The 13,355-nt window shown below is 42.1% G+C and overlaps 2 protein-coding genes across 2 annotated transcripts; both read left to right on the forward strand.

Annotated features, from left to right (window-relative positions):
• Positions 1 to 102: 102 nt before the first annotated feature.
• On the forward strand, positions 103 to 7,307 carry LOC103980970 (KRR1 small subunit processome component). The gene is made up of 12 exons (XM_009397519.3): positions 103 to 396; positions 1,369 to 1,445; positions 1,652 to 1,762; positions 2,126 to 2,194; positions 3,469 to 3,525; positions 3,647 to 3,685; positions 3,791 to 3,895; positions 4,008 to 4,090; positions 4,177 to 4,258; positions 5,257 to 5,400; positions 5,494 to 5,574; positions 6,927 to 7,307. Exons 1-12 carry the CDS (start codon positions 180 to 182, stop codon positions 7,047 to 7,049), a joined length of 1,188 nt encoding a protein of 395 aa, XP_009395794.2. The 5' UTR covers positions 103 to 179; the 3' UTR covers positions 7,050 to 7,307.
• Positions 7,308 to 9,804: 2,497 nt separating this feature from the next.
• LOC135635519 (pollen-specific leucine-rich repeat extensin-like protein 1) lies at positions 9,805 to 12,168 on the forward strand. The gene has a single exon (XM_065146631.1). The coding sequence runs from the start codon at positions 10,055 to 10,057 to the stop codon at positions 11,801 to 11,803; it is 1,749 nt and encodes a 582-aa protein (XP_065002703.1). The 5' UTR covers positions 9,805 to 10,054; the 3' UTR covers positions 11,804 to 12,168.
• The last annotated feature ends 1,187 nt before the right edge of the window (positions 12,169 to 13,355 follow it).

Below are 13,355 nucleotides of genomic sequence, written 5' to 3' on the forward strand. Positions count from 1 at the left end.
GCCCATTATGGATCTAAATGGGCCTGGGCCTTATAACAACATCCTTAATTGACCCATTGATTTCCTATATAATGCATCCGATCGACGCTCCTACTCGGGTAATCGTCTCGACACCGCAACCTTTCGAGTAGCCGCCGGCTTCGATCCTTCGATCCGAAGGCCGCCACGACCGCGTGTCCATGGCGGAGGAGGCTTCCATTGATCGGGATGGCGTCGGAGGAGAAGGACCCTCCACGGCCAAGGGCAAAAAGCACAAGGGGAAGCACGACAAGCCCAAGCCGTGGGACGAGGACCCTAATATCGACCGCTGGAAGATCGAGAAGTTCGACCCCTCCTGGAACGAGGGCGGGATGCTCGAAGTCAGCTCCTTCTCCACCCTCTTCCCTCAGTACAGAGGTAAAAGCGCCCCGGTTCTCTTCTTCTGCCTATTATTATACGACCATCTGCCTCTCCAGGCTTTCTGGTATCTCGGATTTCCTGCTTTTTCTAGTGCCGTGCTTTGTTATGGACTTTAGGGTTTCGTTCTTTTTTTTGGTCTCCAGGTAGTAGCGATTGTTGAAGGATTACTTTGAATTGGTACTTGTATACTATGTGTGTATGTATTTCTGCGTGGAAATTTTGGGAGCTATCCAACTCAGGCGAGCTGAAAATTGTCATAATTTGTCGCAGAGGGCCATTGCATGGAGGTCCTCTAAGAATTTCTTAGGGCTAGTGAATTAGAACTCTGAGAAAGATAATCAAACCAATCTTCTCTTAAATAAAACAATGGAGTATCAATTAGCCCGATCAATAGGTTTGGTGCATTGGATTAAAACTATTGAGCGGAGGACAGTGTCAAGCATATTGTTGTGGGCTAATATAGCATTACTTGGAGACAAACACTCGAAACTAAATGTAGTAAAGGTTGTAGATTAAGTATATTAGCATTGCCTAGAGGAAAATTGAAAGTATGTTAAGAACAATGATTTCCTGGAGGTTGAAAATTTACACTTATTGGATATATTATTGAATAGGAAGGGAAGATAGAGACCTATATATGCCCTGAATAGACAAAGTAAATCAGTCAAGGTTAGGGGTGTCAGGAGAGGAAGAGGGAGACTCACAAAACTTTGTTGGAAATATTAAAAAGAGATTTGATTATGCTTAGTTTGACTTGTGGTATTGTCTTAAATAGTGCTGACTGACTAAAGGGATCCATGTAGCGGACCCAAATAGTTGAGACATTATGGCTTTTTCTTCTTCTTTTGTTGTACTATTTGATATCTACAACCCATCGAGTTATTTCTATCCACACACACACACACACACATGACCTTCTAAATATTTATTTCCCACTCATGAGGTGCTCATGAAGTCATAGTTTTACAGAAAAGTACTTGCAGGAAGTATGGCCTATGGTGAAAAGTGCACTAAAAGAACATGGCGTCTCATGTGAACTTAATTTGGTAAGCCATCTTGAACTTTGTACTTATTTTTGCATTTAAATATTGAAGTTCACTAGTGATGCATATGACAGCTATCTGCTATTCTCAATGCCTTTGTTTAAAATTGATATAGTTTAAAATTGATATATTCTTCTTGCTTCTTGGTTTTGAGTAGCAAAGCTATTTACCTATATAATAAGTAACTTTGGTTGGATTTTATTTTGTAGGTTGAGGGATCTATGAATGTCTCAACTACTCGAAAAACTAGAGATCCATTCGTGATTATCAAAGCTAGGGATCTGATAAAGCTTCTTTCACGTAGTGTTCCTGCACCTCAGGTATGTCCAATATTTTACCGCATACCACAAGTTATACTTTTTTTTTTTTCATTATTTGATATTTTTCAAGTTTTTCAGGAGCACAGAAAAATTGTTCGTCAAGTTTTTTTTTGAGTGATCACATTTTTTTCTCTTTTCTGTAGTTATTTTTTCTTTTTCTTTTTCTTGATGGAACTCTTTCTCCGATAGTTGAATGTCAAGAATCTTTTCCTTGTAAATTACATTAATAAACAAGCCTTTGGACATTGTCTGAACTATGAAGTACATGTTTCTTGATTTCATTTATTTTCAGATGTCTTTTAGTGATTCTTTCTAATGATCCTAGCTATTGTAGTGTTTATCTTACAATTGCTGTCCTTATAGGCAATCAAGATCCTTAATGATGAGATGCAGTGTGATATTATTAAGATTGGGAATCTCATACGCAACAAGGTAAATTGGTCAGTACCTCTTTAACATTATATTGTTCTTCATTTTTCCTTTTCTATGTCAAATAATGAGTAGGTGTATTGGGTCATTTTCTTGTGGCAAGACTGCTAAAGGGGGAAGTTCATACTTCAAACACTAAGTGAAAGTAATGCTTTCCTTTTGTATATTTTCACTGGTAGCATGGATATTTAGATTCAATATTTGATGAGTGATCAGTGTAAGTTGGATTTTTTAGTTATGCTAGAACTGTTTTTCCAGCATCTAAGGAAGGTCCACAGATACCAATTCATATCATGGATGACACATGCCTGATGTTTTGTTCCAAGCCGTCCTCATGTCATACTGGTACAATGTGTTGACTGGGTGCTAGTCTGTGCTCTACCAAGTTCATGCCCCAGGTATCATCTGCAGGCATGCAACAGGCACTGGTATGTTACAACATCCATGAACAATAGGCACTGGTGGTGCAGCACATGCCATCAGGTGATCAATGCATGGTGATGGGCATGCCTAGAAAACAAAGATTTTGATTTGTATGCCATGAAGTGAGTAACCTATACACCTATGTTTGGATCATATTTACCATTCAACTTTCCATCAAAGAATAAAATGAGATATTCTAAGTAAACTTTATATATGTAAGATGTCAAGAGCAACAAGATGGAGGATTTCATTCTCAAATCAGCCAGCTAAGGGACTGCTGTGTATTTTAATATTATGGGATCTTCATATGTACATGATTGATAACCTTATGACTTTTGTGTCGCACTATCTTTATGCTACTTGTGTTCTCAACTTCATGTAATTCTGAAGCAATTCTGTAGGAAGCTTATTATTTACCTGTTCTCTGAATAAATAGTTATTGGTTTCTTTCTCTTGCAAAAGTTTCCAAATAGCTTGTGATTTTTTTTTCTGGCTCTTGATGCTGGGTTTCACAGAGGTGCATTATGATTTTAGACTTCTGTGCTAGAAGTGATAGTATAGCTGATTGCTAGCATAGAGTACTATGGAGCAGGTTGCTTGAACAGCTTTGGAGCATCTTCCTTCACACGCAAAAGCATTTTTTTTTAAGATAGTGAACCATTATTTTGTTGAATTTTTATGGATCACTAGATGTCAAGCTCCATCTGCCAATAGATTCTTTTATTTGATCTTTTTACCTGTATAATGATGACTGTAATAATTATAGTTCATAGTCTAGTTTGGTTCTTTTGAAGCTAGTAGTTAAATATGACTAATTCAGTTGCTAATAGTCTATGGGACTGTAAATTTTCCAGGAACGATTTGTGAAGCGGAGAGAACGCCTTTTAGGACCCAATCTGTCTACTCTGAAGGTATAAGTTGTATTTAAGAACATCATCAATATATAAATCTCAAGTCATTGTCAAGTGTGATTTATTCGTCTTCAACTCCTGTTAAATTGGTTCATGGTTTGGTTGTATATGCTATATATAGGCCATTGAGATCTTGACGGGGTGCTATGTGCTAGTGCAGGTGCTATTCTTTTTTTTTGTGTATTTATTTAGTTGTATTGTTTACTCAAATGTTTCATCTCTATGTGTCATGTATCTAACCAATTTTTTTTACTAAATTGACTAGGGAAACACAGTTTCAGCCATGGGTTCATTTAAGGGTCTGAAACAAGTCCGAAGAATAGTGGAAGATTGTATCCAAAATCAGCTGCATCCTGTTTACCATATCAAGGTAACCATATCGTCTTTTTTGGCATGAACAGTTGAGAAATAAAGGTTTTATGTAAATTTCTGAGTGGATATGGTTAGTTTTAGCAGTTACTAAAGTTTTATTTCCAAAGCAGACCCTTCTGATGAAGCGAGAACTTGCCAAAAATCCAGCATTAGCCAATGAGAACTGGGATAGGTTCCTTCCAAAATTTAAAAAGTAAGGGGTTTGGCATTTTTGTTAGTTATATATTTGGTTAACTAGTGCTTACCAATTGTTGATCGTTACTGTCATTGGTTATTCAGGAAGAATGTTAAGCAAAGGAAAGTGAAGGCCAAGGAGAAGAAACCTTATACCCCGTTTCCTCCACCTCAACAACCAAGCAAGGTGAAGTTAAAGTCATAACTGTTCATTTTCAGCATGCTCCTCTGACTTTTGAAGCATCATTCCATCTTCCCCTTTTGTAATATCTAACAATCAAATAAGTATTCTATTTTATAATTTAACTAATTTGGATGTAACAGATTTTATAAATTTTATTTCTTTGACAAATTTGCAATATATGGAACTACAGTTAAAACAGTTAGAAATTCTATCATAACTGAGGAGAAGTATTTAGTTGCACCATTAGAAGTTTCCTCAACAAGTAGCATAAAAAGGGGAAGATCATGTAGGTTCATGAGGTGAAGTTCCACTCATTTATCCCATGAGCATTCATGACATAGGGTTTGCTCTAAAATGCTGTATGAATTGGGAAAAGGATTGTAAAATTTATGATGATAGTAAAATCAGGATGGCTTGCATAAAAGCAGAAAGGCTAAAGTTATTTTCTCATATTATCTTCTTATGCCATATCTATGTTGATACATCGTCATGGGTTTAGGGATGGGAGTTGTTAGGAACATTTGTCCTTTAAGCAAGTTTCACAAAATATTAGGTGGCAAAATAAAACACTTAAAATATGCACTTTTATTTATCTTTTGGGATGTCAGCTATCTGCTTTGTCATGTCTTTGTCTTATTGCTTAGTTTACCTTGTGACAAATTTGTTATTTTCTTATACTTTGTCATGTCATACCTATAGTTGTCACATGCAAGTTGTGTTTATCCTCTTGAGTGTAGTCATGCTGTTGAATTATCTCGGTTCTTAAGAGGAATGTTGCCACTAGTTTCAAATTCTCTCAGTTTCTAAGAAGGGTGTTGCTTCTAGTTCTTGTTTATTTTCTCCCTTAGGACCATTATATTTGATTTATTTCCTTATTTGGTTCTAAGTTCTGCATTGATAGTGGAGGGACTCAATTTAGTCTCCTGACAAAGTGCTTCCTTGAAATAATTATGTTGCAGTATTTTTTTTCTGGTAATGACAACTTGTTGAATACTTTTCAGATTGATCTTCAATTAGAAAGTGGTGAGTATTTCTTGAGTGATAAAAAGAAATCAGCAAGGAAGTGGCAAGAGAAGCAGGAAAAACAGACAGAAAAAGCAGCTGAAAACAAGAGAAAACGAGAGGCTGCTTTCATTCCACCAAAGGTTGGCTCTGTTTTCCAATATCCCACATGTAAAGAAAATATTTTAGTGGAAGTTGTACCCAGTTAATCTTTTTCTCATCCTCTATGTTGGCAGGAACCTTCCTCTCATTTGACTGATTCTAATAATTCTGACAAGAACACGAGTGATCTGGCTGCCATGACAAAGTCCTTGAAGGTACTTGTCTGCTTCCATGTTTAATGTGGTTGTTCTGACATGTTCTGTCATTATTCTGATGTCAAGCATCGTGGCTTATAAATTTGATATAATTGTACAATTTTTGCAAACAAAAATTATTTTTGAGAGTGTGATAAGTTATGCCTGAGGTAAGGGTACAAGATTTTGAGCTAGATAGTCGTGGTTGTAGTCAAATTTCCTTGAATTAATTCTCATTGCTGATTGCTATTTCTGCATAGAAGGATGTCATATGCTGCACCTCTGTTAAAATTTTAGTAAATAAGAAATGTAATGTTTAGGAGTTATGTCATGTGTGAATGTGTTTCTCCAACAAGCATGACAATTGTTTGGAATATGTTCATCATACCTCCTGGCATCAGCTGACTGAAGAGGTTATTTTCGGCTATTTTTATTTTATTATTAAATGATTGCTTAGCATTTGGCTGCCGTATGAAATCATTGTGGTTGCCTGGGTGGCAGATTTGTTGTGCCTGAATGGTTAGACCAGTTTACTATACTGAAAGAATTTATCTCTGAATTATAGACTAAAAAAATGCTTTGTCGTCTTAGAATATTTTTTTAGGACCTTTCTCTTTTGGGTGTGTAAGATACCATGGAGACTGAAAGGTGACGTTGTCCCAGAATGGGAGGCCTGCTAGCTTTCTTGTGATTGAACTCTCTCAACTTGAATGATTTTGTCTTAGTCTAGCGTGCCTATGATTGTATTTGGATGAAGCACATACCTTCCACATTTAGAAGTAGCCAAGGTGATAACCTTGTGGAGAAATGAACTTTGGCTTGGAGTGGTGGCCAGAGTCATCCAGATTCTGGTTAGCCGGTAGTGAGCCTCATGCAGTTTTTCTTGGTGCACTCCAAAAAGCACTTCTATCAAAGGAGTGGCTCTCCAAACTTTTTAGTCATTGTAGAATTTATTGTGGCCTTATTATAACAGACCTCTTGGACCCACACGAGTTGCCATCTGATGAGGTCCATCACTAATAATTACTAGTATAGCCATTGTAGAAGTAATTGTCAGTCTCTGGAGTGAGCCTTGAATGACTTTGTTCTTCCAGAGTGGATCTCAAAAGGTAACTTTGGGAAGGGTGTGATGTTTGTCTCTTTACTTAGCATCCGCTTCCCAACTAATGTGGGACTGTTAAATCAGATTATAAGTTTTGATGAAAAGTTCAAAATTTGAAATTTATATATGTTTTTGTTTTTTCTAATCTGAAAAGGCATATGTTGTAATGTTTTGGCAGATAAATCTGCTGTACGATGTATGAACTGTGAGGCTTCATGTCGAACCGTGATATTCTTATCTTACGTTTTTGTTTCTCGTCCTTCCCTTGCAGGACAAGGCTAAGGGCTTAAAAAAGCTTAAAGCACACGACAATGTCAGAGCTGAATCATATATTGCAGATGCTGAAAGTTCACGTCGGAAGAAGAAGCACAGGTCGTCTTCCATGACTGAATGATGATATAGGTTAAGGAAATTGTTAACGTGGTCTTTTGCTTGTACTGGTGCTTTTCATAATCTAGTACTTCTTTTTCAGTTAGTGAGGCCAGTATCTTCTTGAAACAACTATCTAGTGCCACCACCGTAGAATTAATGTAAACATTATCAGGTTATTGTTGTGTTTGTGCCCTCATGATTCTTAAGTAAACATCATGTGTAGGTGTCTTCAGAAAACTGCTCATGATATGTATGGCGCATTAGCTGCATCTTGATTCCAGTGTTTTGGTTATCGGATCTGTTGGAGTTTTGCTCTTCTCTTTCCTCTCGATCTCGGGAGGAAAGACTAGTTTCTTCTCTATTCGCACCTATCTTCTTCGTCTTCTCAAACGGCATGCGGGCTGCCCGCTTTATCAGGCGAGCAACCAGCACAGTAGGTCGCGGGTCCCGCGCTGGCCTACAATTCTCGCGCTCTGGACCACGTTAACTGAGGTCTGGTCCGCCGGTTTGTGTCAATGCCTCATGGTGCCTGGGTTGGGCCAGGCCATACGCCCGCGCAGTACGGGCCGTACACGATCAAGCTTACGACCCACACATTACGGCCGGGCCAAAGTCCTGCATCTGCGTAGCGCGCCCATCGCCGTGTCTGGGGGGCCCTGCTGCAAGCAGGACCGCCTCAGGGGTTCACGCGGCAGCTGGCAAACTTGATAAGCATTCCTGAGCCTAATTAATCTTCGACCGATCAATGGACTATAAGGACGCATACTCAATATTTCAAGAACTCTCTACGGAAGGAAGAAGATATGAAGGTGGTTCCCCTCTCTATCTTTCCCAATATCTCCTCAAGTGATCTACAAACAGAAGACATGAGAAGTAGGATAGCGAGGGAAAATTAGTCCGAGGGAAAGAACACCTTCTTTCCTGTAATTGATCCCCAAGAAATTTGAAACTACGTTTCCTCCAATCCGATAACTAAGACCTTCTTCACATTACAACCCCCCTTGGTCTCGTAATGGAATAAACTAGTCTCGTAATGGATCTAGCCTGGGTATTTCCTTTGGGTCAACCCATGCTAATACAGCCTAGACCTCATTTCATCGGTAGCATACTAGACTGGACTGGTCAACCAACCAAAGTCAACTTGGAATCTTTTATATGTGAATACAGGAAAATATCATCGTAAGAGTTCACACGCTTACATTGGTGAGCCAGATTGTCGTGGGGTGTCCGGAATCGAAGGAACTTTGATGGTTCAATTAATAACCCAAACATGATATCTATGGTCGTTGAATAGTGACCGTGAAATAATGATCACGTATAAATAAAGTATACTCATTTCTCAAATAATAATAATAATAATAATATGGCCTTGGGTGATCGACCATGTCTAGTAGCACTCTAAACTAAGATAAGATTCTCTAATCTCATCGTATTCATATTTAGTTTACAAGATGTAATTACCTCATCTAAAAGTCAATCATGTCAAATCTGTACAAGATAAGAGTCCTTAAACATAATAATACTTGACCTTCACAGTGACTTGGAGAAGTATTACACGCAAAGTCTGAGGACTTCCCGTAAGGCATCATCGGCACGAACATGAGCCTGCCGTCTGCTACGAAATAGTTTGCCCAGTTCATTCACTAAATTACTCTTTCACCAGACGACGATCATGCTTTGCTCATCACCAACCATTCCGAGGTGAATCAGCTGCTGCTGATTCACGTCACAAGCATGTCCGTGCAGCTTGAAACGACCATGGAAACCTTGTGGGGTTCCTTCACGTTACGTGCCAGAGAAATGAGCCAATCAACATCCAGGCTGTGGCCAACTCCACCCTCACCTCACTTCTCCCACAGGCTTTCTGCTGAATAGTGTGGTAGTGGGTTTACTCTTCTCCTCCTCTTCCTCTTCCTTTCCCTGTCGAAAAGCCTGTGCCAACTGTTATCTTCCCAACCAAGCAACTGTGAGTAGGTGGCCACCTGGTCCTAAAGTCGGCCATAGATTATACGTAGGCTGCAGCATTCGCTATTCCTAACACACTTCCGTGTCATGCTTCATCGATTACGTGCCCACAAACACCCAATCATTGGTTGCAGAGAACTCTTCCGGAAGAACTGATGTTGCCGTTGCCAAACGAGAGCGAGCATTCACCTCTTTGCTGTCTTCCTTTTGTTTCTTGGGACTCTTTCATATCCTTGCAGGATAAGCCACTGCTACCCCACCGATCGAGAATACTGTTTCGGTGCGCGCTGAACCGTATGATTCCATGAGGCTTCTACGTCGAAGCCAACACCACATTTAGAATTGCTTCTCGCACATTGGATCGTCGGTCTGCTCCGTCTTCTGGTTTTCGTGAACGTCACGCGCTCATTCCGCTGCGTCCGCAGTCGTGTTTGAATCCTGTCGCCCTCACCGGTCCCCTTCTGCTCCTTCCATTCATTCACGTTACAGCAGCACGCTTTTGGCGTGTCTCTTTTAAAGCTACTGTTGATCTATAGGGAAATCTCGAGAGCGGAAAAGTAGATCATCGGCTTGGTGTGGTTGTCCCATCACTAGTCGAAAGCATACTTCATCTTCGTGTCCAAGTCGCCGAGATCCGAGACATTATTACAAATGACAATCGACTCTGCCACCATGATTTCATAATTACACAGACATTCCAATCGATCTACGAGATACTCTCGATGAGAGAGAGTGCATTAGGTGAAGACCGAGGACTAATTATGGGTCCAATAGTTAATGATTACTCGAACTTGCTTCGCTTTGGCAGATAAACAATGGAACAGTTGGCTACTACTAAGACTGTGTTGGGGACGAACAGCTGTAGAGGTGTTCGTAATCGGCAGCACCTGCTTTAACCTTAAGATACATCACAGGGCAGCCTCTCCCCACTGGTTATCCCAAGTGCCCGTGATACGAGAACAGAGAAAGCAGAGGAGCATCAAGAAAGCCAAGACCCACCAGGAACAAAGCTTTGCATCAGAGCAAAAGGAGCCAATTTGAGCTGTCTACAGATTTATAGCGATGGGAAGAGAAAGAGATGAGTCTTCTTCCTCCTCTGGGATTCCGCCATGGGGTTTGCTAGTGTTGCTCGCCATCTTCATTCTTCTCTTCCTGCCTTCCTTCCTCTCTGCCTCGTTTCGTGGCTTCCGACCGACGGCCATCAAGAGCGGTTGGGATACCGTCAACTTCGTCCTCGTCCTCTTCGCCATCCTGTGCGGCGTCCTCGGCCGCTGGAATGCCGGTGATGATGCCGACAGTACCCCCTCTGCCTCCTCCCCTAACCAGTGGTTCACCAACCAAGCGGCCCAGGTGAGCTACCCTGATCCCGCTGCGGCGGACCATGCGGCGGGGATTCGTCGGATGAGGAACAGCAGCTCCTACCCGGACCTGAGGCAGGAGGCGGCGTGGGGCGGCCCCTCGGTCGCTGAAGGGTGGCGGTGCTACGATGACATCCAGCTTTATCGTCGGAAGCCGGACTCGCGCGGTTGGGAAAGGCATAGCTTCCGGGAGCAGGAGGCCAAGACCATTCCGGTGGATACGTTTGTTCTCCGGCGGAGCCCTTCGCCGGGATTGAGATCTCCGCCGAGTCCGCCGCCGCTGGCTGCGGCACAGCGGCTGCCGAGGAGGAGGAGCATGCACAAGCTTCCGGAGAGTGTGGCAGAAAAAGATGCGATCTTTGAATCCGGAAAGCCCCAGCCGCAGTCTCCGCCGCCGACAGCGCAAACGCGGCATCGGCTTCGGAGAGGCAGGAGCCTCGAGAAGCTTCCGGCGAGGGAGGTGGAGCGAGACACGAACCATGAAACGCGGCATTGGAGAAGGAGGTCCCTCGAGGATCTTCCGAATTGGGAGGTGGAGCAAGATTGGAGCTTGGGACCACAGAGGTCCAACCGGCCACCTCGGGCGCCTCCACCACCCCCGCCACCGCTGCCGCCTCCACCTTCTCACGAGAAGAATAGCCATAAAAAGAAGAACGGAGGAGGAGCAAAGGACATCGCCGCCGCTATCGCTTCATTCTACCAGAAGAAGAAGAAGAAAGGGAGCAAGACAAAGAGGAACCATAGCGACATTTCGCTTTACTTCGAGACTTCCTCTTCTCCGCCACCTCCGCCGCCGCCGCCGCCACCTCCGTCTTCTTCTGTCTTTCACAGTCTATTCTCTCACAAGAAAAGCAAGAACCGAAGGATCCACTCCCTCTCGGCATCTCCTCCGCCTCCTCCTCCTCCGCCACCACCACCCCTTTCTTCAACCCGACGTTCCAAGAAACAAACCTCTTCACCTCCCTCGCCACCACCTCCTCCACCAACCCGACGATCCGAAAGGCAAGTGTTATTGCCTCCCCCACCGCCTCCTCCTGCTCCACGGGGTAACCTCTACAAAAAGAAAGCAACATGCAACCATTCTGACTTCCCATTCCCTCCTCCATCTCCCTTAAATCCACCACCTTCGCCACCGCCACCGCCACCGGCTGCGGCATCTGTTTCTCAAGAGGAGGTGGCAAAGAGCAAAAGCAAGAGATTCGGAGGAGCCGACGCGAACGTCGGGGAAAGAGGAGCGGTGGAGGGGACGGCGGTGTTCTGCCCGAGCCCCGACGTCGACAACAAGGCGGCCCTTTTCATTGCCCGATTCCGCGCGGGTCTGAAGCTCGAGAAGCTGAACTCCATCCGGGAGAAGCACCAGCAGCAGGAGCAGCAACAGCAAGAAGAGGAGTTCATGGTGATCGGAAGCCTCTTCGATGATGATGATGATGATGATTGCCTCGTCTCAAGCTAAGCGTCGGTGCCGCTCCGGCTGCCACCACCGGAAGGACCAAAATCGAATCTTTTACCATCAAAATCTTATCTCATTCTTTAACCTTTTTTTCTTCTGATGGATATTATTATTACAAGAATTCTTGGATGTGATTTATTTTGTTTATGGAGAAGCAAGTGAGAACAGTGGAAGCTCGATCTGTGGGTTTCGTTCGATTTGTATGTATTGGTAAACTATATAGTGCATTGTGAACGAAGAGTGATCAAAATAAAGAAAGAGTGAGAGAAAGAAAAGCCTGTGCCTGTGTTTTTGTTGGCGGGCTTCTGCACGCTTGATTTGATTCGATTGTATCGAAAATAAAGTGTTTAGTTGTCATGACACATTTATTTGCTTGATTGTATAATTCTATGGAATTGCTGCCGTATGTATATTTCTCCCCTGTTTTTTTCTTTTTTTTTTTTACTTTTAAAAATATTATTATAAACATACTTAATAGATTTGAATCTACGACCTATTATTTATATAATAATATACTAACCAATTTAAATACCTCAACAAAGATATATATATATATATATATATATACACACACTAAACTACATCATTAGTTAGGAAAAAGATATTTTCCGACATCATTGCATCACTTAAAAACTACATCATTATTTTCCACTTTTTGCAAAGTTGATGGTGGGGAACAAAGTTTTTTTTTATTTTAAAGAATCTAATAAAGTTGATGGATGTTTGCAAAGTAATCGACGGACTTTTTTAAGGTCAGATCAATTCACACAAAATCTGCAAAAAAAAGAAAAAAAAGAGGATCTATTCAGACCCTTTTTTGCTTGGATCCTTTTGTTGGTAAGACATAATTCGTTTGTCGGATTGCCTAAATTAGCTCTTGCACACATCAATGAGATTGATAGATGGATGAGAGATGATTCACAGTTGTTGGATCTAATCAAAAGAAGCATATTATCTATCATTCAGCCATTTATACTTTCAAGTTTGGGAAAAAGATGATAGTTGTCTGAAAGTGAGGTCCTCCTCCTGCACGGGGGCTACTCGGCATCATCCATAACATCCGACGTTTGTCTGCTGGAGCAAATACTCTAGTTTTCAGTGACTCCACCCACCGGATGGATCATAGCCATGAGCTGATATGACAACAAATAATAATAGGTACAAATCACTCGCTGGTACCAAAGCTTCTGTCGTTAGCCATGAGAGATACCGGACGGTCGAAGCATGGAGAGAGTAGTATACAATTCGTGGTTTGTTCTTGAACTCGGTGGCCAGCAGCAATAAAGACGCGGCTTGTGGATGAGCACTGCAAAAGGGTGGCACTTCTTCTCAATCACCATCGAGGCAGTGGGAGGAGGACGACCTATTCGTCCCAAGTGTAGTTGATCCATCGTTCATCCACAGGTGCCGTGATGTTACGTCTTACCTTTCGAGGGGAGCTGCAGCTGCTGCACGAGGCTTACGTGTATGATTGCAAGGGCCTTGGCCCGATGAGAAAACAATAGGTTAGCGATTAATTCATGACTGCAAGTTCCCCATTGACTTGGATCAAAAC

The sequence above is a fragment of the Musa acuminata genome, chromosome BXJ3-4, assembly GCF_036884655.1.
Source record: "Musa acuminata AAA Group cultivar baxijiao chromosome BXJ3-4, Cavendish_Baxijiao_AAA, whole genome shotgun sequence".
Taxonomy (NCBI): Eukaryota; Viridiplantae; Streptophyta; class Magnoliopsida; order Zingiberales; family Musaceae; genus Musa; species Musa acuminata.

What these genes read in the sequence shown, in the direction of transcription:
- LOC103980970 (XM_009397519.3), top strand. Translation starts at nt 180, where the DNA reads ATGGCGGAGGAGGCTTCCATTGATCGGGATGGCGTCGGAGGAGAAGGA. An exon ending in CACCTCAACAACCAAGCAAG is followed by an intron (nt 4,259 to 5,256) that starts GTGAAGTTAAAG and finishes AATACTTTTCAG; the next exon opens with ATTGATCTTCAATTAGAAAG. An exon ending in CTGCTTTCATTCCACCAAAG is followed by an intron (nt 5,401 to 5,493) that starts GTTGGCTCTGTT and finishes CTATGTTGGCAG; the next exon opens with GAACCTTCCTCTCATTTGAC.
- LOC135635519 (XM_065146631.1), top strand. Translation starts at nt 10,055, where the DNA reads ATGGGAAGAGAAAGAGATGAGTCTTCTTCCTCCTCTGGGATTCCGCCA.